Below are 25,461 nucleotides of genomic sequence, written 5' to 3' on the forward strand. Positions count from 1 at the left end.
TTCCATCAAGAACTACCTGATATATAATATTCTTTAAAGCTTCCTCTAAATTCTGATGTGTGATTTAATCGGTTACAAAGTGGTGAGTTGGAGCGATTTTCACTCATTAGATTTCCAGTTTTGTCTGAGGTAGTGTTAGCCCACTGGTAGTCAAGGAATGATCATTTGAAAAATTATTATTCAGCAGAATTTAAGAGGAATACAAAATAAGCCACACTGGGGACTTTTCAAAGGTAAAGTGTATGCAGAAAATTGATTTCAGGTACCAGGAAGTTTATTTTCAAAGTGAAACATTTCAGCAATTTCAATAACAGCGTAAAGATCTTGATCTGACATAAGGTCTGGAGAAGTTGCTGAGGTAAACACAAGGGTTTGTTTCAACTTTTCTGGACATGAAATCCACTCTGTTTTGAGCATAACTGCATTTTCAGTGTTTATTTTTGGGCAGACTGTTATGCATTTGAATCTGTCCATTAGTGAAAGGGGAAGGAACACGCAGATTACGAAGCTGATAAGAATCGTACCACTTACCCACCAAACTGTAATGGTTTCTCATTGCTTAGAGAATTAAGTCACTGTTGATAACGGTCCCCCCTCTACCTATGGCCAATCCCGTTTTGTGCGCTCGATTCCATCTCCTCTCACGTACTCAAGGATATCACTCCTGCTGGGTCCTCTTTGTCTCCTGTATCACTCATTTCTCCCTCTCGACTGTTACAACATCTTCCTCAAAAGAAACAAACAATCAAACAAACCACCTGTCCTTGAGTTGGTTTCCTCCATCTACAGTTCCACTTCCCTGCTTTATAGCAAAACTCCTCAAAAGAATTACCTATACTTAACTTCTTCAATTTCACTCCACCCATTAAGAAAACCCACGTCAGGCGGGCTGTCATCACACTGCACGGAAACGGCTTCCATGAAGGACAACAGTGCCCTTCTTCACATTGCTGAGTCCCACGATCCATTCTAAGTCTTCATCTTACTGAACCTACTGGCAGCACAAACTCTTCTTGAGCACGTTAGTCTTGGTGTCTTCTGTCCTGCTCTGGATTCTCCTCCTCACCTCGCTGGCATCCCCGTCTCGGTATCTTTTTCTGGTTTCTCCTCATCTTGCTATTGCCACATTTTTGAGTCTCCCAAGCTTCGGTCCTTAGAGCTATTTTCTTCTCTATCAACATGTACTTCCTGATTTCATCACTTTAAATACCACTCGTGCACTGACAGCTCTGCTCATCTCCAGACCTAAGCACCCAGCTGCTCGCTCGACGCTTCACTTGGCTGTGAAAGTGGCTGACTTAACATGTCCCGAACCTGTTCCTGCCCACGACCCTCATCTCAGCCCATGGTGATCCATTCAGCTGCTTGTCAGCCTGACCCCTGGCTCCTGACTCTTTCTCATACCCCTCCTGGAACCTGTGTACAAATCCCCTCAGCTCTTTCATCAAATCCAATCCAGAACCAAACCTTTCTCACCACCATCACCTCCACTACAGTTCATCTCACACCACAGCAGCCAGTCCTTTGTCTTTTAATTTCCTCCTCAGTCCCATCTGTGTGATGAAACTTTTCACAGTCTACCTCAAATGCCACCTGTTTTAAACCCTCAGCATAATTCTGTACACCCTTCTGGACAGACATCTTAGTTAAGTCATTTCAGTCAATCACTTGTGTACAGATCTTACTCCCTTTACTAGACTGTAAAGTTCCTCAGGATGGTGCTGGAATGGTTGGACATCCACATGCAGAAAAAAAAAATGAATCTAGACACTAAACTTACAAAATTTTCACAAAAATTAAGTTAAAATAAGTCATAGCATATATACACTACCAAATGTAAAACAGATAGCTAGTGGGAAGCAGCCGCATAGCACAGGGAGATCAGCTGGGTGCTTTGTGACCACCTAGAGGGGTGGGATAGGGAGGGTGGGAGGGAGGGAGACGCAAGAGGGAAGAGCTATGGGGATATATGTATATGTATAACTGATTCACTTCGTTATAAAGCAGAAACTAAGACACCATTGTGAAGCAATTATACTCCAATAAAGATGTTAAAATAAATAAATAGATAAGTCATAGGTCTAAATGTAAAATACAAAACTATAAAACTTCTAGAAGAAAATATAGGAGAAAAAAGCTAGATAACCTTGGGTGTAGAAATGAGTGTATGGACACAATACCCAAAACATCGTCCATGAAAGAAAAAAGTGATAAGGTAGACTTCATTAAAATGAAAAACTCCTGGGCTTCCCTGGTGGCACAGTGGTTAAGAATCCGCCTGCCAATGCAGGGGACACGGGTTCGAGCCCTGATCCAGGAAGATCCCACATGCCACGGAGCAACTAAGCCCGTGCACCGCAACTACTGAGCCTGTGCTCTAGAGTCCGCACGCCACAACTACTGAAGCCTGCACACTTAGAGCCCATGCTCCGCAGCAAGAGAAGACACCACAATGGGAAGCCCGCTCACTGCAATGAAGATTAGCCCCCACTCGGCACAACTAGAGAAAGCCTGCGCACAGCAATGAAGACTCAATGCAGCCAAAAATATTTTTTTTTAAAAAAAGAAAAACTTCTGTTCTGTGAAAGACACTGTTGGGACTTCCCTGCTGGTGCAGTGGTTAAGAATCCACCTGCCAATGCAGGGAACACAGGTTTGAGTCCTGGTCCGGGAAGATCCCACATGCCACGGAGCAAGTAAGTGCATGCACCACAACTACTGAGCCTGCACTCTAGAGTTCGTGAGCCACAACTACTGAGCACATGTGCCACAATTACTGAAGCCCACGCACCTAGAGCCCCAGCTCTGCAACAAGAGAAGCCATCGCAGTGAGAAGGTCGTGCACCACAACAAAGAGTAGCCCCCCTCACCACAACTAGAGAAAGCCCACGCACAGCAATGAAGACCCAACACAGCCATAAATAAATAAATAAATAAATAAATAAATAAATAAATTTATAAAGTAAAAAAAAACTATTAAAAAAAGACACTGTTAAGAGAATAAAAAGTGAAGTCACAGGCTGGCAGAAAACATTTGCAAATAATATATCTGATTAAGGACTTGTATCTAATAATATGAACAGTGCTTTACTCCTACTTGAAATTCTTAGATGTTTCCATAATAATTTTTATAGCATTTACAAAAATGTGTAATTATGAACTTATTTGTGTAGATAATTTAGCTAATATTTGAATCCCTTACTACAATACAAGCTCCAACATACACAAGACTATGTGTCTTTAGTTTCCCATTGTGTCCTTGGAACAAGGAGATGATTGAGAACACAGTAGGTCCTCAATAAATATTAGTTGAATGAATGAGTGAATGCATATCTCCCACAATTTCTGGCACAGGATTTGCCCATAATTGGTCTCCACATTTGCTGAATTCAACAAGAATCATCTTTCATATCCCCTTATTTCCAAAGAAGCTCATATGACATATGATTTTTAAGAAAATAGAGAAAGATATCCAATTATGTATTTAAGTGAAGCCCTGAATTTTCCATCTGTTTTTATGGGTCCATTTGGCATCCAATCCAAAGACTGTTCCTGGAGAATGACAAGGAGTGGTTGGTGACAAGGAGCCTGGACCCAAGCACAAGCCCTGCAGCTGAAACAGCAGGAGGGACAGTCGTCTGTGGTGAGGCTGGACTCCAGGCACTACGGGAAGCCAACGGAATATTTTAATCAAAGGGCAGAGTGTGGAAACAATACAGTGGAGTAGCATGTTTTAGTAAAGAAAAAAAAACATTTTACTATATTCTAGAAATAAACATTATCACTAGGTAAAGAAAGCCAAGAAAAGTTAAACTTCAAGTAGTGAATGCAATTCAGGGTCATCTATTCTAAGAACATATTAGATGATAAATGTGGCATTTCAAATTAGTAGAGAAAGAAAAAAATTCAAGAAATTGTGCTGGAACAGCTGGTTAAAATTTTGGGAATCATGTACTTTATGTAAAAATTAATTCCAGATGGATTAACAAACATAGATTTAAAATGTCATCATAAAAGTTCTAGGAGAAGATGCAAAAGAACGGCTGTGTAGTAATGGGATACAGATGAATTTGTAAGTATGAAAAGATAGAAAGGAGAATTAAAAAATGGAAGAGATTTGACAATACAATTTTAATATGAGTATAATAAAACACAAGTAAAAGAGAAAATGGGAAAAATATTTGCAATATGTATGATGGACAAAGAATTAATATGTCTAATATATCAAGAACTCTTGAAACTCAAAGAACACTGAATATGAGATACCATGAGATACTAAGAGAGCAATCTTGTATTGAACACACAAGTTTTAGGCTTGTCTCTTTTAATTTGGGAAGATAAATTTATCACTATCACCATTTCCTAAAAAAGACATGTTATCACCAAAAAATGTTGGAAGCTAATAATCTTACCTAGACTAACAATATTTAAAAAGCTGAATCATATCATCTCTGTTGCTTCTTCCAACCCTGGAATTCTCTGTCAACCGAAGTTTGTATACTGATAGGTATACTCTTGTAGCGTATGGCTGTCTGCTTCATTCTGAAGAGAAAAAGTCCTTTTCCATGACTTTGAAAAACTAGGTTTTACCATTCATAAAGACTTCATCAGGGGACTTGAGAAGATGCTTTGGCCCTATTCTAGAGCATAGCTCCTTTACTTAGATTTCTCTCCAGTTACAGAGTAGAGGGGCTAAGGTATATGGGGAGTGGCCAAGCAGGCAGCAATAATGGCCATAAAGCCAGTGAGGAACAGGGTTGACTGATAAATTATTCTACATTGAACTAAATTCTGAGGTGGTTATACAGAAAATCAAAAGTTATTTCTGAAGCTGTATAGCTCCCTTCCTTTGTTTAGATCATGGAATTACTGACACCAACGTTGCAGTTAAGAGGCTGGGCTCTAGAATCTGAATGCTCAGATCAAATAACAAAAGATTTTGTGAGGATAAGCAAAATGGATTATTTCTTGTAAAACTCTCATTTAAAATGGGCATATGGAAATGCCTTATATATAATTGCTACTATTATTCCAGCTGTGGCCCTACCACTGGCTAGCCATGTGGCCTTCTGCTTCCTCAGAAATAAAATGGAAATAATAATGGCTATTTCACAAGGATGTTGTGAGATTAAATAATACATGTAAAGTGATTCATTCAGGGCCTGCTATGGTTAATAAATTCTTCTTCTTATTATTATTATTATTGCCTTTATGATCATAGGTTTAATCCTCATTTACTTTATATTTAATATTTATATTGAATTATATATTTAATTTCTATTTATTTCATATTTAGTTGTCTTCACTCTCGTTTTGTCCCAGAGGTGACCTCTCTACCCTCCTCAAGCATGAACTGTAAATACATGACACTGAACTCAGCAATAAACTGAGCAGGGAGTGAGAAAATGTGGGCCCAGGTCTTGCTGATGGAGGATTCATGAGCATCACTAATTTTGAAAGACTTCATTGTATGTATTATTAAGTCCTATGTATACCCTGATGGTAGTATCTCAGCAAGAAATGGGCATCATATCAGCAAACAACTCTTCCTTTCTTTGTTTCTCCTCCCTGTGTCACTGCAGTGCTCAGGCTGATTTTACAGGTAACAGAGCTGATGCTCAGTCAGGTGCTGGAGGAACGTGGTGAAAAGGCACATGGTGTCAGGCATATGTCGGGGCCAGCACACTCCCCTCCCATCTCCCGCTGCTTCAGAGTTCGGCGCTGCTCTCCACGAGGTCAGTTTAACCGTAGAAGTCCCCTGGCCATGGGGACTGCCTATTTACATTTCTCGCGTATCTGTATTTCTGTATCACCAATGACTGCTGGACACAGCCATCACAATAGACTGCTCTAGAAAGCACTGGCAGCATTGCTGTCACTTGGTTGGGTCTTAAACATAATAGAGACAATGGGGCCAAAAAAAAAAAAAAAGACAGTTACAGCTGTCACGACAAAGTAGCATGAATGAAGGACTCACATTTATACTCCCTCAAGTGGCATGGTTAGTTGCATCAAGAATACTTAATATTTTAAAAACTACACAATTGACCACATATAAGATCATAGGGTGTAAGAGTGAGAAAAGCAGTTAAATAAAATAGTCCAATTCCCTTTAATTTTAAGAATTGTGAAAAGTGAGGTAAACAAGTTTGTGATGTGTTCACAAAATCTCAACAAACCCAGTTATTAATATGATATCTCCATTCCTGCTCTGATTCATTAAACTTCTCCCACCCTAAACACACACACACACACACACACACACACACACACACTAGGTAGAGCCTTAAATTGTACGTTTCAACATCCACTACTGCATTCATTCATTTAACAAATACTTAAATTTCTGGAGCATCTAATATGTTTCAGGCACTGTTAGGAGTTGGGATAAAGCTATGAAGACAACAGATAAAGTCCCTGCTCACATGGAACACACATTCTGATGGAAGAGTTAACGATAAATTATAAACAAAAAAGATCATTTCAGCTAGGACAGATATGTCTGGACAGATTCATTTCTGAAGGAGAATATGTTAAAATCAAGCATGCAGCATTGGTTATTGCTTCAAATACTACCGGATTAATGGACAAAGCTGTATTTTTTCACGAGGGTTTTGAAATTACACAAATCATGCAGAGTTAATTCAGGTGCATAAATTAGTTTATAAAAGCTTTTTTTCATGAGTTAAACACTTTAAAAGCTATTAAGGTTGTAATGAATGATTAAGGAAAACTATTTTTAAGGTGTATTCTATGAATGAAAATAAAAAGAATCATCAATTGTGAAAATATTTTACATCTTCTCATTGATACATGTCTCTTTTGGTCATTAATGTAGCCTAAGCACCTAAAATAGTAGCTGGGACATAGTAGGTACTCAGTAAATATGTGCAGGATGAATAAATGAATAAATAATTATTTGTCAAAGGAAACTGTCCAATCTTCATCATTACCCTATCTTTCAAGATACTTTTACACTTTTTACATTTTCCTTTTGCCTTCATTTTACAGAATTAATTTCCAATGTTACTTTAATAAATATTTAATTTCTGTGAGACTTGGAGAAGGCAAAGTCAGAATCCTTCCAATAAGATTTTTGTCCTCTTGTGAAAAGTACAGCTTGTTAACCAGATTATATTTTTCATTTACTCCATAATACTGGAGAGACATAGTTTCAGACTACAAATATTTTCTTTCCGTGTTGTCAAAGGTCACAAATACCTCAGGGGTGGTTAGTACAGCTTCACTTGTATTTCAGTTCTACACACTGAAAAAAGAAACAACTCTTGCTGCTCCCTGTTAAACTTTTATCCTTACTATTCAGTTGTACTGCTGTAAACCAACAGCTTTATTTGCTTTTACTTTGGTTAAATATTCTCTGGTAAATATCAAGCTCCATCTTCTAAGGTGATTCAGGAGCCACTGGGGTAGTACAGAAATCCTTTGTTAAACAGAAATATTAATCAATGGTTTTCTTTCAGTTTCCTTATCCATCTTTAAATTCCACTAACAAAGTCACAACTGGTAATACCAATGGGCATACAGGCTCTCACTGGTGTGCCCTGGAAGACTAGTTTTTACTGATCTGCAGTTTGACCCCTTTGACCAATCGTGCAGTTTTGAAATGATGCTGGGGAAGGAGCACACACCAGCCGGGTCAGCCAGATGAGCAGATCAGCTCTGGCGATGACTGGAGTGACAGATGTCATCGTCACCCAGCTCAGCTACACATTTTTTTTTTTTTTTTTTGCGTTACGCAGGCCTCTCACTGCTGTGGCCTCTCCCACTGCAGAGCACAGGCTCTGGACGTGCAGGCCTAGCGGCCATGGCTCACGGGCCTAGCCGCCCCGCGGCATGTGGGATCCTCCTGGACTGGGGCACGAACCCGTGTCCCCCGCATCGGCAGGCAGACTCTCAACCACTGCGCCACCAGGGAAGCCCAGAAATATTTTAAAATAAATAAAATATTTTAAAAAATAAAATAGGGCTTCCCTGGTGGCGCAGTGGTTGAGAGTCCGCCTGCTGATGCCGGGAACGCGGGTTCGTGCCGTGGTCCGGGAAGATCCCACATGCCGCGGAGCTGCTGGACCCGTGAGCCATGGCCGCTGAGCCTGCGCATCCGGAGCCTGTGCTCCGCAACGGGAGAGGCCACAACAGTGAGAGGCCCGCGTACCGCAAAAAAAAATAATAATAAAAATAAAAAATAAAAAAAAATAATAAAATAAAGATGGGAGAGCAAACTAAAATTCTAAACCACAGAAGGAAACCACATATTGAGGAAACAAATGAACTCATTCATAAGGACATTTCAATCTTGTTAAAATGCAAATCAAAAAATGACTGCTAAGTAGTATAAGATCAAGAGAAAAAGGAAAGAATTATATTCACAAAAAAAGACAAAGAAATTAGCCAGATATGAACGGCCAGATATAAAAGTCAGATATGATGAAAGAATAAATGGTTAAAAAAATAAAACAGTGAGAAATTCTAGAAATGAAAAACACAGAAATATTGACATGAAAAATCAGTATGTAGGATAGCTCTAACTAGGCCTAGTCTAAGAGAGAATTAGTGAACTGGAAAACAATTTTGAAGAAATTATCTAAAATGCAGCAGAGATTGGTAAACCGATGACAAACATGAAAGAGAAATTATAAGACATTTAAGGTAAATTAGGACATTCCGATATTTATCTCTTAGAAGCAGAAAATAAAAAGAATGAGAGAGGATCAATATTTAAAGGAATAATGACTGAAATTTTTCCATAATTGAGTAAGACTTGAGTTCTCATATTGAAAGCATATTCTGAATTCTTAACTGGATAACGAAGAATATATTTTGTGACTCAAACAGAAGTATTGAGCTTAGGCTAACACAGTGTCCAATATATAGTAGTTTTCAATAATTTTTTTTAATCCCTAGAACTTAGAGCACCAGGCTTTTAATCTAAATACTGTGTGGTTCAACCATTCTTATAATGCTTGAATGTTGGGAGGCAATTCTCCATGAGTCTTTCACATTTCTTCATCTCTTGTATTAGCTTTTGTTCTAGACTATATTTGCCATGTTTGCTATACAAACATATATATAAAAATAGTGTCTCCCTCCAGGACACATGGAAGTTTTGTTTGCTGTCCGGAATAGTAAAGATAAAGTCTGCTCCAGGCCAAAGTTTAGGCAGATTTGCTAGCAACCCCTTTAAAAGATTAGAGTTTCTCAAGCTCAGGGTTCCCAAACTGTGAGGCAAACCCACTGTGTATACACCATCTACCAAGGCCATTCCACATCACCCCTAGGACTTATAGGGCAAGGACAACCAACATGAATGTAAAATTCATGCTGTGGGCTTAACTGTGCATAATAAAGGCCTCTGTCTCTGATCAAGGGTCTCTTCTGCCAGCATTCTTGAAATTGGCAGGTCAACTTATTAGCTTGCAAGTAGGATAAAATCTCAGATCCTTCACAGTTCTTAACATTGGACACCCTATACAATATTGGTACACATCAATCTCTGTTTTTTACTTGTTTGTTTGCTTGCTGTTTGTCCATTTGCTTTGGGAAGGATGGGATTGTAGCAGACTGTGGAGCTATACCCACACAAAGATACAAAGATGGGCATTAGGAGCCCACAACCAACCTCCTCCTCACTAGAAACTACATGCCCAGTTCCTTCTTTCTGGCACTCTATTCCACTCACAACTTAAATTTTTCCTCACTGAAGGTCTCTCCAGCAAGGCTGTAAACTCACTTAGGCAAGGACTCAAAATTGGCCACAATCATTCGCCATTCATGGGAATAAAGCTTTGTCATTGGGATTAGGATTTGAATCCCTGCTAAGTTATTCGTTACCTGTGCAGCTTTGTACAAGTTAATTAGCCTCTGCAAACCTCAGTTCTTCTTGCTGTGAAAATGGAGGATCATAAAACATTTCCCTCAGGGTTGTTGTAAAATCACAAGATATAAAGTCTTAATACAATGCCCTGCACATAGTAGGCATTAAAGAAATAGGAATTAAATATATTAAACCACAACAGGAATTCAAATATAACTGGTTTTTTAGGTCATGCCCTATTTTCTATGCACTTCTCCCAGCTCCCTAAACAGTGATATGCTCCTGACATGCAATTAATAGGATTTTCATGAATAAGCTTAAATTACAAAAGACTATTCTTTGACTTAACAATACCATCTACAGGAATTTATCTTACGGAAGTAGTAAGAGATTTGTATACAACTCTATTCATTACAGTGTTACTTATTAGAATTAAAAATAATTAATAACAACCTAAATGCCCAATAATAGGGGGTTATTTAAATCAATCATTGAATAGTCATGCAAGAGAATGTTGTACAGCAATTTTAAAAATTTGTGGTACAGATTGGGAGAAAATATTTGTAAGCAATGCGACCAACAAGGGATTAATCTCCAAAATATACAAACAGCTCATGCAGCTCAATATCAAAAAAACAAACAACTCAATCAAAAAATGGGCAGAAAATCTAAATAGATATTTCTCCAAAGAAGACATACAGATGACCAAGAGGCACATGAAAAGATGCTCAACACTGCTAATTATTAGAGAAATGCAAATAAAAACTCCAATGAGATATCACCTCACACCAGTCAGAATGGCCATCATCAAAAAGTCTACAAAAAATAAAAGCTGGAAAGGGAGTGGAGAAAAGGGAACCCTCCTACACTGTTGGTGGGAATGTAAATTGGTACAGCTACTATGGAGAACAGCATGGAGGTTCCCTAAAAAACTAAACATAGAACTACCATATGATCCAGCAATCCCAGTCCTGGGCATATACCCAGAGAAAAACATGGTTCGAAAGAATACATGCAACCCAATGTTCACTGCAGCATTGTTTACAACAGCCAAGACATGGAAGCAACCTAAATGTCCATCGACAGATGAATGGATAAAGAAGATGTGGTACAATATATACAATGGAATATTACTCAGCCATTAAAAATAATGAAATAATGCCATTTGCAGCAACATGGATGGACTTGAGGATTTTCATACTAAGTGAAGTAAGTCAGACAGAGAAAGACAAATATCATATGATACCTCTTATATGCATAATCTAAAAAAAATGATACAAGTGAACTTACTTACAAAACAGAAACAGACGCACAGACTTAGAGAATAAACTTATGGTTACTAGGGCAGAAGGGTGGGAAGGAGGGATAGATTGGGAGTTTAGAATTGACATGTACACACTGCTATATTTAAAACAGATAACAAGGACCTACTGTATAGCACAAGGAACTCTGCTCAATATTCTGTAATAACCTAAATGGGAAAAGAAATTGAAAAAGAATAGATACATGTATATGTATAACTGAATCACCTTACTGTACACCTGAAACTAAAACAACATTGTTAATCAACTATGCTTCAATAAAAAATAAAATTTTTTTAAAATTTGTGGTACAAGGATATTTAAAGACATGGGTATTTGCTAGTCAGTGAAAGAACGCAGGCTCCAGGACACATATATTCTAATTTTGTTTTTAAATGTATTTCCATTCATAAGATACTAAAAGGTTATAGATTAAAATGTAATAATTGATTGATTTTATGTTGTACATGTCTCTGTAGCTTCTAAATTTCCTAAAATAAACATATATACTATCTATAAGTAAACATATTCAATATTATAAAAACTATAAATAGATCATTAAAAATCAAAATAGGAAGTATAAATAAAATATTAAAAATGATTTTTGAATATAATTCAACCAGGGAAAATGATACCAAAAAATACTAGCGTAAAAAACTATTTCAAGTGTTACATTCAATTTTAAATCCCAAATCTAAGATATCTTACTTCACAGAAAAGGAGACAAATACAAGAAAATATAAGCCAATACTAATCATCTATTGGAGTTTACATTATTTGTTCTGATGAGGCTGTTTAAAAAATGCTGCCAGCTCTCTCCCTCCATGAACAAGGAATTGGGTACCAGACACCACATCTGCTAGTGCCTTGATCTTGGACTTCCCAGTCACCAGAACTAAGCAAATCCAGACCAGAGGGCAGACAGCAGAAGCAAGAAGAACTACAATCCTGCAGCCTGTGGAACAAAAACCACATTCACAGAAAGACAGACAAGATGGAAAGGCAGAGGGCTATGTACCAGATGAAGGAACAAGATAAAACCCCAGAAAAACAACTAAATGAAGTGGAGATAGGCAACCTTCCAGAAAAAGAATTCAGAATAATGATAGTGGAGATGATCCAGGACCTCGGAAAAAGAATGGAGGCAAATCGAGAAGATGCAAGAAACGTTTAACAAAGATCTAGAAGAATTAAAGAACAAACAATCAGAGATGAACAACACAATAACTGAAATGAAAAATACACTAGAAAGAATCAATAGCAGAATAACTGAGGCAGAAGAGCAGATAAGTGACCTGGAAGACAGAATGGTGGAATTCACCTCTGCGGAAGAGAATAAAGAAAAAAGAATGAAAAGAAATGAAGACAGTCTAAGAGACGTCTGGGACAACCTTAAACGCAACAACATTCACATTATAGGGGTCCCAGAGGAGAAGGGAGAGAGAAAGGACCCAAGAAAATATTTGAAGAGATTACAGTCAAAAACTTCCCTAACATGGGAAAGGAAATAGCCACCCAAGTCCAGGAAGTGCAGAGAGTCCCAGGCAGGATAAACCCAAGGAGAAACACTCCGAGACACACAGTAATCAAACAGACAATAATTAAAGGCAAAGAAAAATTACTGAAAGCAGCAAGGTAAAAATGACAAATAATGTACAAGGGAATTCCCATAAGGTTAACAGCTGATTTCTCAGCAGAAACTCTACAAGCCAGAAGGGAGTGGCATAACATATTTAAAGTGATGAAAGGGAAGAACCTACAGTGAAGATTACTTTACCCAGCAAGGATCTCATTCAGATTCGATGGAGAAATCAAAAGCTTTACAGACAAGCAAAAGCTAAGACAATTCAGCACCACCAAACCAGCTCTACAAGAAATGCCTTGGAACTTCTCTAAATGGGAAACACAAGAGAAGAAAAGGACCTACAAAAACAAACCCAAAACAATTAAGAAAATGGTAATAGGAAAGTAGATATCGATAATTACGTTAAATGTGAATGGATTAAATGCTCCAACCAAAAGACACAGGCTTGCTGAATGGATACAAAAACAAGACCCATCTATATGCTGTCTACAAGAGAACCACTTCAGACCTAGGGACACACACTGAAAGTGAGGGGATGGAAAAAGATATTCCATGCAAATGGAAATCAAAAGAAAGCTGGAGTAGCAATACTCATATCAGATAAAATAGACTTTAAAATAAAGAATGTTACAAGAGACAAGGAAGGACACTACATAATGATCAAGGGATCAATCCAAGAAGAAGATATCACAATTACAAATATATATGCACCCAACATAGGAGCACCTCAATACATAAGGCAACTGCTAACAGCTATAAAAGAGGAAATCAACAGTAACACAATAATAGTGGGGGACCTTAACACCTCACTTACACCAATGGACAGATCATCCAAGCAGAAAATTAACAAGGAAACACAAGCTTTAAATGACACAATAGACCAGATAGATTTAATTGATATTTATAGGACATTCCATCCAAAAACAGATTACACTTTCTTCTCAAGTGCGCACAGAACATTCTCCAGCATAGATCACACCATGGGTCACAAATCAAGCCTCAGTAAATTTAAGAAAATTGAAATCATATCAAGCATCTTTTCTGACCACAATGCTATGAGATTAGAAATCAATTACAGGGAAAAAAAGTAAAAACTGAAAACACATGAAGGCTAAACAATACATTACTAAATAACCAAGAGGTCACTGAAGAAATCAAAGAGGAAATCAAAAAATACCTAGAGACAAATGACAAGAAAACACGATGATCCAAAACCTATGGGAGGCAGTAAAAGCAGTTCTAAGAGGGAAGTTTATAGCTATACAGTCCTACCTCAAGAAACAAGAAAAATCTCAAATAAACAATCTACCTTACACCTAAAGGAACCAGAGAAAGAAGAACAAACAAAACCCAAAGTTAGCAGAAGGAAAGAAATTATAAAGATCAGAGCAGAAATAAATGAAATAGAAACAAACAAAACAATAGCAAAGATCAATAAAACTAAAAGCTGGTTCTTTGAGAAGATAAACAAAATTGATAAACCATTAGCCAGCCTCATCAAGAAAAAGAGCGAGAGGACTCAAATCAATAAAATTAGAAATGAAAAAGGAGAAGTTACAACAGACACTGCAGAAATGCAAAGCATCCTAAGAGACTACTACAAGCAACTCTATGCCAATAAAATGGACAACCTGGAAGAAATGGACAAATTCTTAGAAAGGGATAACATTCCAAGACTGAACCAGGAAGAAATAGAAAATATGAACAGACCAATCACAAGCACTGAAATTGAAACTGTGATTAAAAATCTTCCAACAAACAAAAGCCCAGGACCAGATGGCTTCACAGGTGAATTCTTTCAACATTTAGAGAAGAGCTAACACCCATCCTCCTCAAACTCTTCCAAAAAATTGCAGAGGAAGGAACACTCCCAAACTCATTCTATGAGGCCACCATCACCCTGATATGAAAACCAGACAAAGATACTACAAAAAAAGAGAATTACAGACCAATATCACTGATGAATATAGATGCAAAAATCCTCAACAAAATACTAGCAAACAGAATCCAACAACACATTAAAAGGATCATACACCATGCTCAAGTGGGATTTATCCCAGGGGTGCAAGGATTCTTCAATATACGCAAATCAATCAATGTGATACACCATATTAACAAATTGAAGAATAAAAACCATATGACCATCTCAACAGATGCAGAAAAAGCTTTTGAAAAAAATTCAACACCATTTATGATAAAAAGCCTCCAGAAAGTGGGCCTAGAGGGAACCTACTTCAACATAAAAAGGCCATATATGACAAACCCACAGCAAACATCATTCTCAATGGTGAAAAACTGAAAGCATTTCCTCTAAGATCAGGAACAAGACAAGGATGTCCACTCTCACCACTATTATTCAACCTAGTTTTGGAAGTCCTAGCCACGGCAATCAGAGAAGAAAAGGAAATAAAAGGAATCCAAATTGGAAAAGAAATAAAACTGTCACTATTTGCAGATGAGATGATACTATACATAGAGAATCCTAAAAATGCTACCAGAAAACTGCTAGAGCTAATCAATGAATGTGGTAGAGTAGCAGGATACAAAATTAATGCACAGAAATCCCTTGCATTCCTATACACTAACGATGAAAAATCTGAAAGAGAAATTAAGGAAACACCCCCATTTACCACTGCAACAAAAAGAATAAAATACCTAGGAATAAACCTACCTAGGGAGACAAAAGACCTTATGCAGAAAACTAAAAGACACTGTTGAAAGAAATTAAAGATGATACCAAGAGATAGAGAGACATACCATGTCCTTGGATTGGAAGAATCAATATTGTGAAAATGACTATACTACCTAAAGCAATCTACAGATGCAATGCAATCCCTATCAAATTACCAATGGTATTTTTTTTACAGAACTAGAACAAAAAATCTTAAAATTTGTATGGAGACACAAAAGACCCCGAATAGCCAAAGCAGTCTTGAGGGAAAAAAACAGAGCTGGAGGAATCAGACTCCCTAACTTCAGACTACATTACAGTAATCAAGACAATATGGTACTGACACAAAAACAGAAATATAGATCAATGCAACAGGATAGAAAGCCTAGAGATAAACTCACACACCTATGGTCAACTAATCTATGAAAAAGGAGGCAAGGATACACAATGGAGAAAAGACAGTCTCTTCAATAAATGGTGCTGGGAAAACTGGACAGCTACATGTAAAAGAATGAAATTAGAACACTCTCTAACACCATACACAGAAATAAAGTCAAAATGGATTAGAGACTTAAATGTAAGACCGGACACTATAAAACTCTTAGAGGAAAACATAGGAAGAACACTCTTTGACATAAATCACAGCAAGATCTTTTTTGATCTACCTCCTAGAGTAATGGAAATAAAAACAAAAATAAACAAATGGAACCTAATGAAACTTAAAACCTTTTGCAAAGCAAAGGAAAACACAAAGAAGACGAAAAGACAACCTTCAGAATGGGAAATAATATTTCCAAACGAATCAACGGACAAAGGATTAATCTCCAAAATACATAAACAGCTCATGCAGCTCAATATTAAAAAAACAAACAACCCAATCCAAAAATGGGCACAAGATCTAAATAGACATTTTTCCAAAGAAGACATACAGATGGTCAAGAAGCACATGAAAAGCTGCTCAACGTCACTAATTATTAGAGAAATGCAAATCAAAACTGCAATGAGGTATCACCTCACAGCAGTTAGAATGGGCATCATCAGAAAATCTACAAACAACAAATGCTGGAGAGGGTGTGGAGAAAAGGGAACCCTCCTACACTGTTGGTGGGAATGTAAATTGATACAGCCACTATGGAGAACAGTATGAAGGTTCCTTAAAATACTAAAAATAGAACTGCCATATGAGCCAGCAATCCCACTACTGGGCATATACCCAGAGAAAACCATAATTCAAAAAGACACATGCACCCCAATGGTCATTGCTGCACTATTTACAATAGCCAGGTCATGGAAGCAACCTAAATGCCCATGGACAGATGAATGGATAAAAAAGAGGGGGTACATATATACAATGGAATATTACTCAGCCATAAAAAGGAACGAAATTGGGTCATTTGTAGAGACGTGGATGAATCTAGAGACTGTCATACAGAGTGAAGTAAGTCAGAAAGAGAAAAACAAATATCGTATACTAATGCATGTATGTGGAACCTAAAAAATGGTACAGATGAACTGGTTTGCAGGGCAGAAGTTGAGACACAGATGTAGAGAACAAACGTATGGACACCAAGGGGGGAAAGTGGCGGGGGGGCGGTGGTGGTGTGATGAATTGGGAGATTGGGATTGACATGTATACACTGATGTGTATAAAATGGATGACTAATAAGGACCTGCTGTATAAAAAAAATAAATTAAATAAAATTCAAAAAGAAAGAAAAGAAATGCTGCCAGTAATTTTACCATATCCGGATGCAACTCAACATGTGATGTCCACTTTTCATTCAAATACCGCTTTATCTCCAAACCACAACCAGGGAATTTAAATCATTAAACCAGGGAGTTCTTTTCTCACCTTAACAACCATTGCATTATAAAATTGTCAGACTCTTTAGATGATCTTTGGATTTTGAAGTAAAGATGCTATTTAATTACCTGGCCTTTTCTGAGCCTCCCGTGCACTGGTAAATACCAATGAATTCCATGAGTTGTTTCTGTAACATTGCATCTTTGCCTTCAACTTGAGTAATGAATTTATGTTGTAAAAGATCTGACACTGTTGGACGCTTTTCATAATCTTTAGTCAAGCACCTGCACTGGCAAAAAGGAACATGCCATTATTAGATAAGTTAGAGTTTTGCATTTATCATTCACAGTCCTAAAAACTGCTCTAACACAATGGAATGATGTTCTTCATCGATGCTCAGCGCAGGAAGCACATCTCAAACAATGTTAGAACTGTAATATGATGAATTAATCTGTGAGAGATTACGCCGTAGTGATATCAACTTCCAACTAAATTCCCCTTCCCTGGCCTTCCAGTAAGCACTACTGCAGAGTGATAACTGAACTCAGTCTCCATTGCAAAGTCTCCTTTACAAGTCAGTAGCTAAAGATAAACAACAATGCAGTCATTACAGTTTTAATGCTTACCTAGAACTAAAATAAACTTTTCAGTTTCCCTTCCCTAATGCTTTTTTTTTTTTTTTTTTTGCGATACGCGGGCCTCTCACTGCTGTGGCCTCCCCCGTTGCGGAGCGCAGGCTCCGGACGCGCAGGCTCAGCGGCCATGGCTCACGGACCCAGCCGCTCCGCGGCATGTGGGATCTTCCTGGACTGGGGCACAAACCCGTGTCCCCTGCATTGGCAGGCAGACTCTCAACCACTGCGCCACAGGGAAGCCCCCCTCATGCTTTTAAAGGTTTCTCAATTGATCTATTCCTTCCTATGTGATAAAACTGCTAACCCATCTGCAAGGGCTTATGTGCTGAGGATGTTTAAATCCCATGCCAGTGGATGTTTTTTGAGGTCCTCCAGGAGAAGTACGAATGTGTACCACACCTCCTGACAGGATGAACCAGGTGAGAGCACCTGAAACGGCATCACAGGAGGAACCCTGGAACAAACACTGGATGTTTAACCCAGTGTCTTCAGATACTTGGAAGAGGGATTAGACTAGTTTTCAGTCACGAGGGACAAAAAATTCTAGGATCAATGGGGAGAATGAAGAGAGACACAGATTTCTGGTCAGTATAAGGGAGAACTTTTTGATAGTTAGGCTTATCAAAGATGGAAAGGACCACATTGGGAAGTAGGATTATTTTTATTAGGGGTTTACTGACTGGATGGCCCCTCGATGCACGTGTTCCAGAAGGATTCACGCTCTGCATACCCTTCCAACACTGAGGTTCTGAGGATCTATGATTATGAGAAAACTGGTCAGAGTGGGGCTGTCATTTGGGGGTAGAAAAAAAGAAGGAACCCATGCTTGATCTGACCCATGCGATTTCTCATCTGCATTGTTAATCCCCCTGGGATGAGAATTTGGCAACTTATTCTATTGGGCTGACCTAAAAAGATACTACCCAGGGATGCTAAAAGATGCTAAGGAATGAGGATGACAATGTCTGAAAATAAGAACAAGTGCTCTTAGTTTTCATTTAGTTTCAGAGACTGTGTCGATTTCTGCCACCTGCAGCACTCATATCTACGTATTGAGTTTAGTCACATAGGAGGTTATTTTATTCAGGTAAAACATTATCAGATAGCTGATGTGTACCAGCCACTCTGCTAGACACCGGAGTTACAGTGACAAGTAAGGCACACTCGGTGCCCTGGAGTTGTTTACTGGCTAGTGAGGGAGAAAGACCTCTAAACAGGTAGTGAAATAAAAGAGGAAATGCTACTAGAGGAAGAGGAACAACGGACAGGAGAGCTCCCAGGGCAGAGTCCTAACTGCCTGGGGGAAACCAGGAAATGTTGCTCAGAGGTGAAATTGTGCCGAGTATGTCAAAGTCGCCAAGTCCCATTGAGGATCCACGCGGAAGGATCTGCGGACACAGGGCATGGCTATGAATCATGGGGAGCCCTTCAAAGCTACCAACAATTCTCCTGAGAGGTCTGTGAAATTTGACTGCAGTTTATTAAATATTCTGCAGTGCATAGTACATACTCAGTAAAGACTATTTAAGTGAAAACTAAAAGAAAAAGCAGATTACCGATCTTTCTTGTATTTTCATAACCCTTAAATAACTCTCTTTATAGAAACAAGCAGATATTCTTGGTAGGAAAACCAGTGATAGCAGTGTGGACAAGGATGACCAGTTCCTCTACGTTTTTACCCTCTTTACATTTTCTGAGTGAGCTTTGACACATCAAAGCTTAATCACCCCTCTCTCCCATTTACAACTTGCAGTCATCCCTTCCCTTTATTTTCTCAAGGTGAAGTCATGATAAAGATTGTGAAAAAAGTTCATGGACAGATTTAGAAATGGCTGACTCATAGCTTCTAGTCAATTGTCTGGGGGCACTGCACTTGTACTAAATATCTGTCAAATTAAAAGTGAACTTCAAACGTATAAGCATTTTATCTGTAGGATTATCTGACTCACCAAGTGCAATGACAACTTCCCTGTGACGGGAATTAGCGATGCAGATAAATGAAGGGCTAAGAAACGGACTGAACAGACGATGGGTGAGAAGGTGGGACATGCTGAGGGTGAGGCTGCAGAGGGCAGCTGGACAGAAGAACGGGTTCATGGACGATGCAACGTCTGCAGCAGCACAGCTATCGATAAGTGAGCGAACAAGACCCTGAGATTATCAGAACAATAATGCGTTCACTGAACATTCAGAAGACGCTACAAATGCTTGTTCTGAAGAAAATCATGGAAACTTCTGGGGCTATTTAATAGATGAGGAGGAGATTCGGAAGCACAGAGGAATTGTTATAAAAAGCACATCTCAAAGTTACAGCAGGACGGGATCTCGTTAATTCTTTTAAAAGACTCTATTATTACTCACTTGCTGATGAAGTCATTGAATTCTGCTGACCATATCTCAGGCTGCCTCAGTTTTGGGGGTGGATTCCTAGAAAAATAAGATACAAGGTTGGATTGCGCACATTGGTCAGTAACGATAAAAATTAAGAGGCAGAGGCAGCCAGACGAATGTCATTGCTGCATTAAGGTTCTGCCAGGTATAATCAAGCATTACCATCACTTTCCAATTTAAAGACAGACAATTAGTTTTTAATCATTCTTTATATGGAATGACAGTTTCCTTGTTTCTCTGAAAGCACTTAATATATGACGCATTTTTTTCTAGCTGATAATTTTTCTTCTTTGAAAGAAGCTTCTAGCTTTGAACTGAGAGCCCTAGAGGAAAACATAAATACTTAGCCGAATAGAAACAATGACTACTGGGGAGAAGATTTTTTCTTTTGAGTCCAGCAGAAATCTCTGAGGAATATCCAGGATACACAGAGGTGACCTGAAAGGAGAAGTGTTCAAAATATGGAGGAAACTGCAGCATAGAGGGGCCTTTATAGTAGAATGCCTTTACGACTTGTTCTGTTGTTACTGGGTAGAGGGCCAGAAACAAGGTTACACAAGTAAGGAACCGGAAAATATGATTAGCAATAAAGCTCTGAATGCCACTTAGAAGATTCTGTTATTAATTCCTTTCATTTTAAGCTGAACGAATCTTTTCTTTTTTTGGTATGTTCATGAATACAAAGGAACATCATTTGAAAATGAGGCTGATCTAACTGTAATCAAGCAACACTGATCAACCACGATAGTTGAATTTGCTGAAGTACTGCTTTATGTTAATTCCAACAGCTCCTTGTTTTCATTAGTGGAATGGAAATACTTTGTCTTCAGCTCTGCATTAGTCCTTAAATAGCTTATAACGAAATTAATGTACAGTCTCTACAGGCTCATTAAAGAAAAGTACAGCTACTCATCTACCCTAGATCATGCCTAAAGCTCATTTTACAATCCTAGGACTATTTGAAGGTTGCTGATGTGCACATTAAAAGAAGTAATTCTTTTCTGCAACCATCTTGCTTTGCTTCTTGTTCTCCTGAAAATTTCCTTTCTAAGAGGTTTATCAGTTTCTTGGAGTATAACAAGGTTTTGATGATCTTAGGACATTCAGAACCGGGTAGCTTTTCAGATCCCCCTTTTTTTCTCATTTCTACAGTCAGTATTCTTAGAATTCCATTTCAGAGAGATACTGGTGGTAGACGTAATAAGAAATAACTTAGATGGTGCAGCTTCCAGAAGTACCTTGCTCATAGGTACAATATGTATCAACAGTAGCATCCTTCCCCCATGTGGTACCATCACCAAGAGCAGTAACACTAGGCTAACTATGGTCATTTAAACCATAATTTAAATGGCTCAGGAAGAATAGTGCTTCATCTTACATACTGAATGACAGTAGAAATTAGGATATACAGATTTTTTTGTTTGTTTTCCTCAAATTTAATGAAATGTCTGACTTGTTATAGAGCAGGTTTTCGACCTTTCTTTTTTTTTTTTGGCTGCACAGCACCGCGTGCGGGTTCCTAGTTCCCCAACCAGGGATCGAACCTGCGCCCCCTGCAGTGGAAGAACAGAGTGAGTCTTAACCACTGGACTGCCAGGGAAGTCCCTCTGCTCTTTTTTGTAATCTTGCTTCCCCACTTACCAAATAAGCAATATATTTTACAAACAGTAAGACCTGAGAGGTACCTTGAAATTGTTATGTAAAGGATGATCTATCTCTAAGGTATTATAATTCAGAACATATAGACAGGACAGAAAATTCCATGGTAAATTTAAAAACAAATTCAAATGCTTTGGTCCTATACTAATTTAATTACATGCCAAATATTCCAAACAGATCTATTTGGAAATGAATAGGTCATATTGGCATTATTTCTTTAGGACCAGAACCACGCCCCACCAGGGCTTTGTACGTATGATTCAGTGTTCTATAGGCATTAGGACCACACAATTTATTTAATGGAGAATGTGGTAACAAACTGTAACATACACTACCCTCTCTGCCCTGGACCCCTGTCACCACAGGCCCCCTCTGTGTGCATTTCATTAAAATTAAGGCACCAGGCAAAATCCTTAAGAAAGTCTTCAAAAGACAACACATTTATAATAAGAAGAGGCAGTTTTTTCACATCAGTTTTCTGAAATATCTAGGAACTACCCAAAGCATATATAAAACAGTGTTTAATTAGTGATAAGATCAGCAGGGGAAAGTCTGTCAATACACACATTGAAGGGGAGGGGTCTCCATAGAAAAGCATCTTCCTGGCTCCAAAGAGATTATTCTTCTAAGTTTAGTGTTTCATATTAATATATTCAAAACACTAACAAATTTGAAATCATTACTTTATCAATAAATTTTATTTCTAACTTTCTTAATACTATTATCTTAAAGTTCTAAACAAAGGGAAGTATTAGCAAGTAGTAAAAAAATTACTAGATTGATAGAGTGAAATGAAGCACATCACTGTTACACTGACTGTGGACCAGGGAGCCTCACTGATGAATCTGGGAATGGATCAACAGTGGCAGGAACTGCTGTTTTCTGAGCGCAAATCCTTGCCAAAGAAAAAAAGACACACTTAGTACCAAGAGAAAGCTCTTTTACTTAGACCAGGGAAATGAAACTATGGAACAAAAAGAGTGTCTCGGAAGAAGCAGCATGATATTCCAGGCCATTCTGCTCCCAACCTGCTGAAATATATCTGGGTATTTCCATGAGGAGCTTGATGAGCACTCAGTGGCTAGAGGAAGACAGATGGACCCAGTGTGAGAGCCCCCTGACCTTGGTATTTTGAAGAGTGCTCTCATGGGATGGAGGTCTGCCAGTGGAGGATCTCCATCCCCAAGCTCGATGGCCGTGATCCCCAGGGACCACGTGTCACATCTGGCATCGTAAGTTGTATCCAACTGCTGTTCACATGCAATCACCTAGTAGAAAATGAAAGAAAAATGAAGTTTGTGACTTTAACAAACACATAGCAAAATGCTTAGAACAATGTGTAAGGGTTCAAACTGATGAGGTTTGAGAGCTCCGAGCAAAGGCAGTAACACAGGGGAGTAAAAGCTCAAATTATAAATTAGTAGCAGTAGTTTTCTTCTGAGAACAGAGAATATATTAGCAGGATTGCAAGTATAAGAAGAAACCTATGAAAAACAATTTTTGAAAATGCAAAACAGAAAGGGGACTGAAACAGTGTCCCCATGGGAAGGGATGTAATCAAATACACAGCTAACACCTGTGCAATGATAGTCACTTGATAAACATTTGATGAGTGCACAGAGTCATTCATCTCGGCAAAGATAAAGAATACATCTTTAACAAATAAAAAACGAAGGAAGGGGGCTTCCCTGGTGGCGCAGTGGTTGAGAGTCCACCTGCCGATGCAGGGGACACGGGTTCGTGCCCCAGTCCAGGAAGATCCCACATGCCGTGGAGCGGCTGGGCCCGTGAGCCATGGCCGCTGAGGCTGCGCGTCCGGAGCCTGTGCTCCGCAACGGGAGAGGCCACAGCGGTGAGAGGCCCACGTACCGCAAAAAAAAAAAAAAAAGCGAAGTAGGTAAAGGACAATAAGCTTGAGAGCAGTCTAGTTAAATGGCCTCGATCTTTTCTGACAGCTAGAAGGCAGGAATGAGACAAGTGTGGAGAAATGCAAAAAGGCTTATGCCATTAATAAGAGAAAAATAAACTGGGTAAAAATAAACCTTGGTAAGGTTTTATCAGCAGTTATCTGGGAGCACACTAAATAGTAAAGCTACAACCAGCTTTTTAAAAATTCCACTAATCAAAGGATGTCACTAAGAGACAAGAAAAAAAAAAGGGGAATCTTTTTTGCAGTATCATGAAATAGTGCTAACATAGAAGAGTTATTACACAGTTACTTCACAATTGATTTCTAAATGTGTAAGTGTAAATACAGACAGACTTCAAATAATAATTGTAACATCAGTGATAACAAAAAGAAAATTCAACTTTAAATTTTTAAAACTATTTTTTATATTTTAAAAAATTTTACATTTTGTGAGTGCCAACTCACAAGACAAAAAATGATTTGGGGATGATGGCAGGTTAGAGTTTTATCATTTAACTACAGTACTGTGAAATGATATGCAAAATGAAAGGAATCTAAGGTCCTGTCTGGAACGTAGTTCATCTTTCTGACTCTGCTTAACATCAAGCTTTTAACACATTAAAAAATCCCTGTGTTGGCACCGAGGATGAGTTTATGCCCCAATTTGCCCATATGATGTTCTAGGTTTACGCTCGCTTCCCTAGAGTCATTATAAATACCATCCCCTTTCAATTTCCAAAGTGTCCTGGCTTGGACAGTAAGTTACAGGGTCACCCAGCACAGCCACTGTCTCTCCTGTCCCCTTCACTGTGAAACACACATTCTCTAGTTTGGGAAGGATGGCTTTACGTAACCAACAAATGCTACCTTTGATCTAGAATTTAACTGAAAAAATGTCAAATCAAGGATTTCACTTTTCAACTGCTAATCAATTTGAACAATTTTGTTTACCTTATTGTTATCTAATTCATAGCAATTTGACATTCTTCAACAATTCTAGGTAAGTGGAAATTTATTGAAATATTGCCAATCATTCACAAGTTGGAAAATGCTTATTACAGGGAGATGCATACAATATGCATAAAATCTTGAACATATATTTATATGACAGTTTGAAAAGACCACAGTGAACCTTTCTCTTTTATATAATATCCATTGGTTTGCCGAGCAGGAAAGCACTTTCAAACCCTATTTGTGCTACAGTAGGCTTATTAATAATAAATAATGACTTATCAGTAAAATGCCTGTCTAGTAATCATATAGTAAGAAGTATCAATGTTAATTATTAACTTATTTATTATTCTGGTAATTCAATTTTAGACAGATCAAACTATTGCCTTTTCCTCATATACTGGTTCCAAGATCTACTAATCAAAATTATTTTTACTAAATGGCATACTTAAAATATAATACTGGCTTTGTTGCTATAAATTAACATATGAAAAATATAAAGCTAGATGATTAATTATTTAATATTAAACATTTAGTTTTATATATTATAGTATTTTTATAGTAATCATATATGTGGGTAAGATGCAAAGCTTGGTATTATAGCTAAATTTTATTAATTTTTCACTTTGAAAATTTTTCATAAGCTTTTAAAACAACAGTAATATATCAGAACAAACTGAAGAAACTCTCACTTGAGATTCTCTTACTCAATTTTTTTTAGCA

General features: G+C 38.1%; 1 protein-coding gene across 3 annotated transcripts in view; it reads right to left on the minus strand.

Annotated features, from left to right (window-relative positions):
* Positions 1–25,461, minus strand: part of LOC308614543 (myosin-IIIa) — a 129,593-nt gene that overhangs the window by 55,283 nt on the left and 48,849 nt on the right. For all 3 annotated transcript variants that reach the window (XM_081228990.1, XM_081228991.1, XM_081228992.1), the window contains 3 exons: positions 23,001–23,146; positions 20,190–20,255; positions 17,322–17,477 (listed from right to left, as the gene is read on the minus strand). In XM_081228990.1, coding sequence (XP_081085116.1) covers positions 17,322–17,477; positions 20,190–20,255; positions 23,001–23,146 — 368 coding nt within the window. The remainder of the gene's footprint in view (positions 1–17,321; positions 17,478–20,189; positions 20,256–23,000; positions 23,147–25,461) is intronic.

This window comes from Mesoplodon bidens, assembly GCF_964165515.1.
Source record: "Mesoplodon bidens genome assembly, chromosome: 3".
Taxonomy (NCBI): Eukaryota; Metazoa; Chordata; class Mammalia; order Artiodactyla; family Ziphiidae; genus Mesoplodon; species Mesoplodon bidens.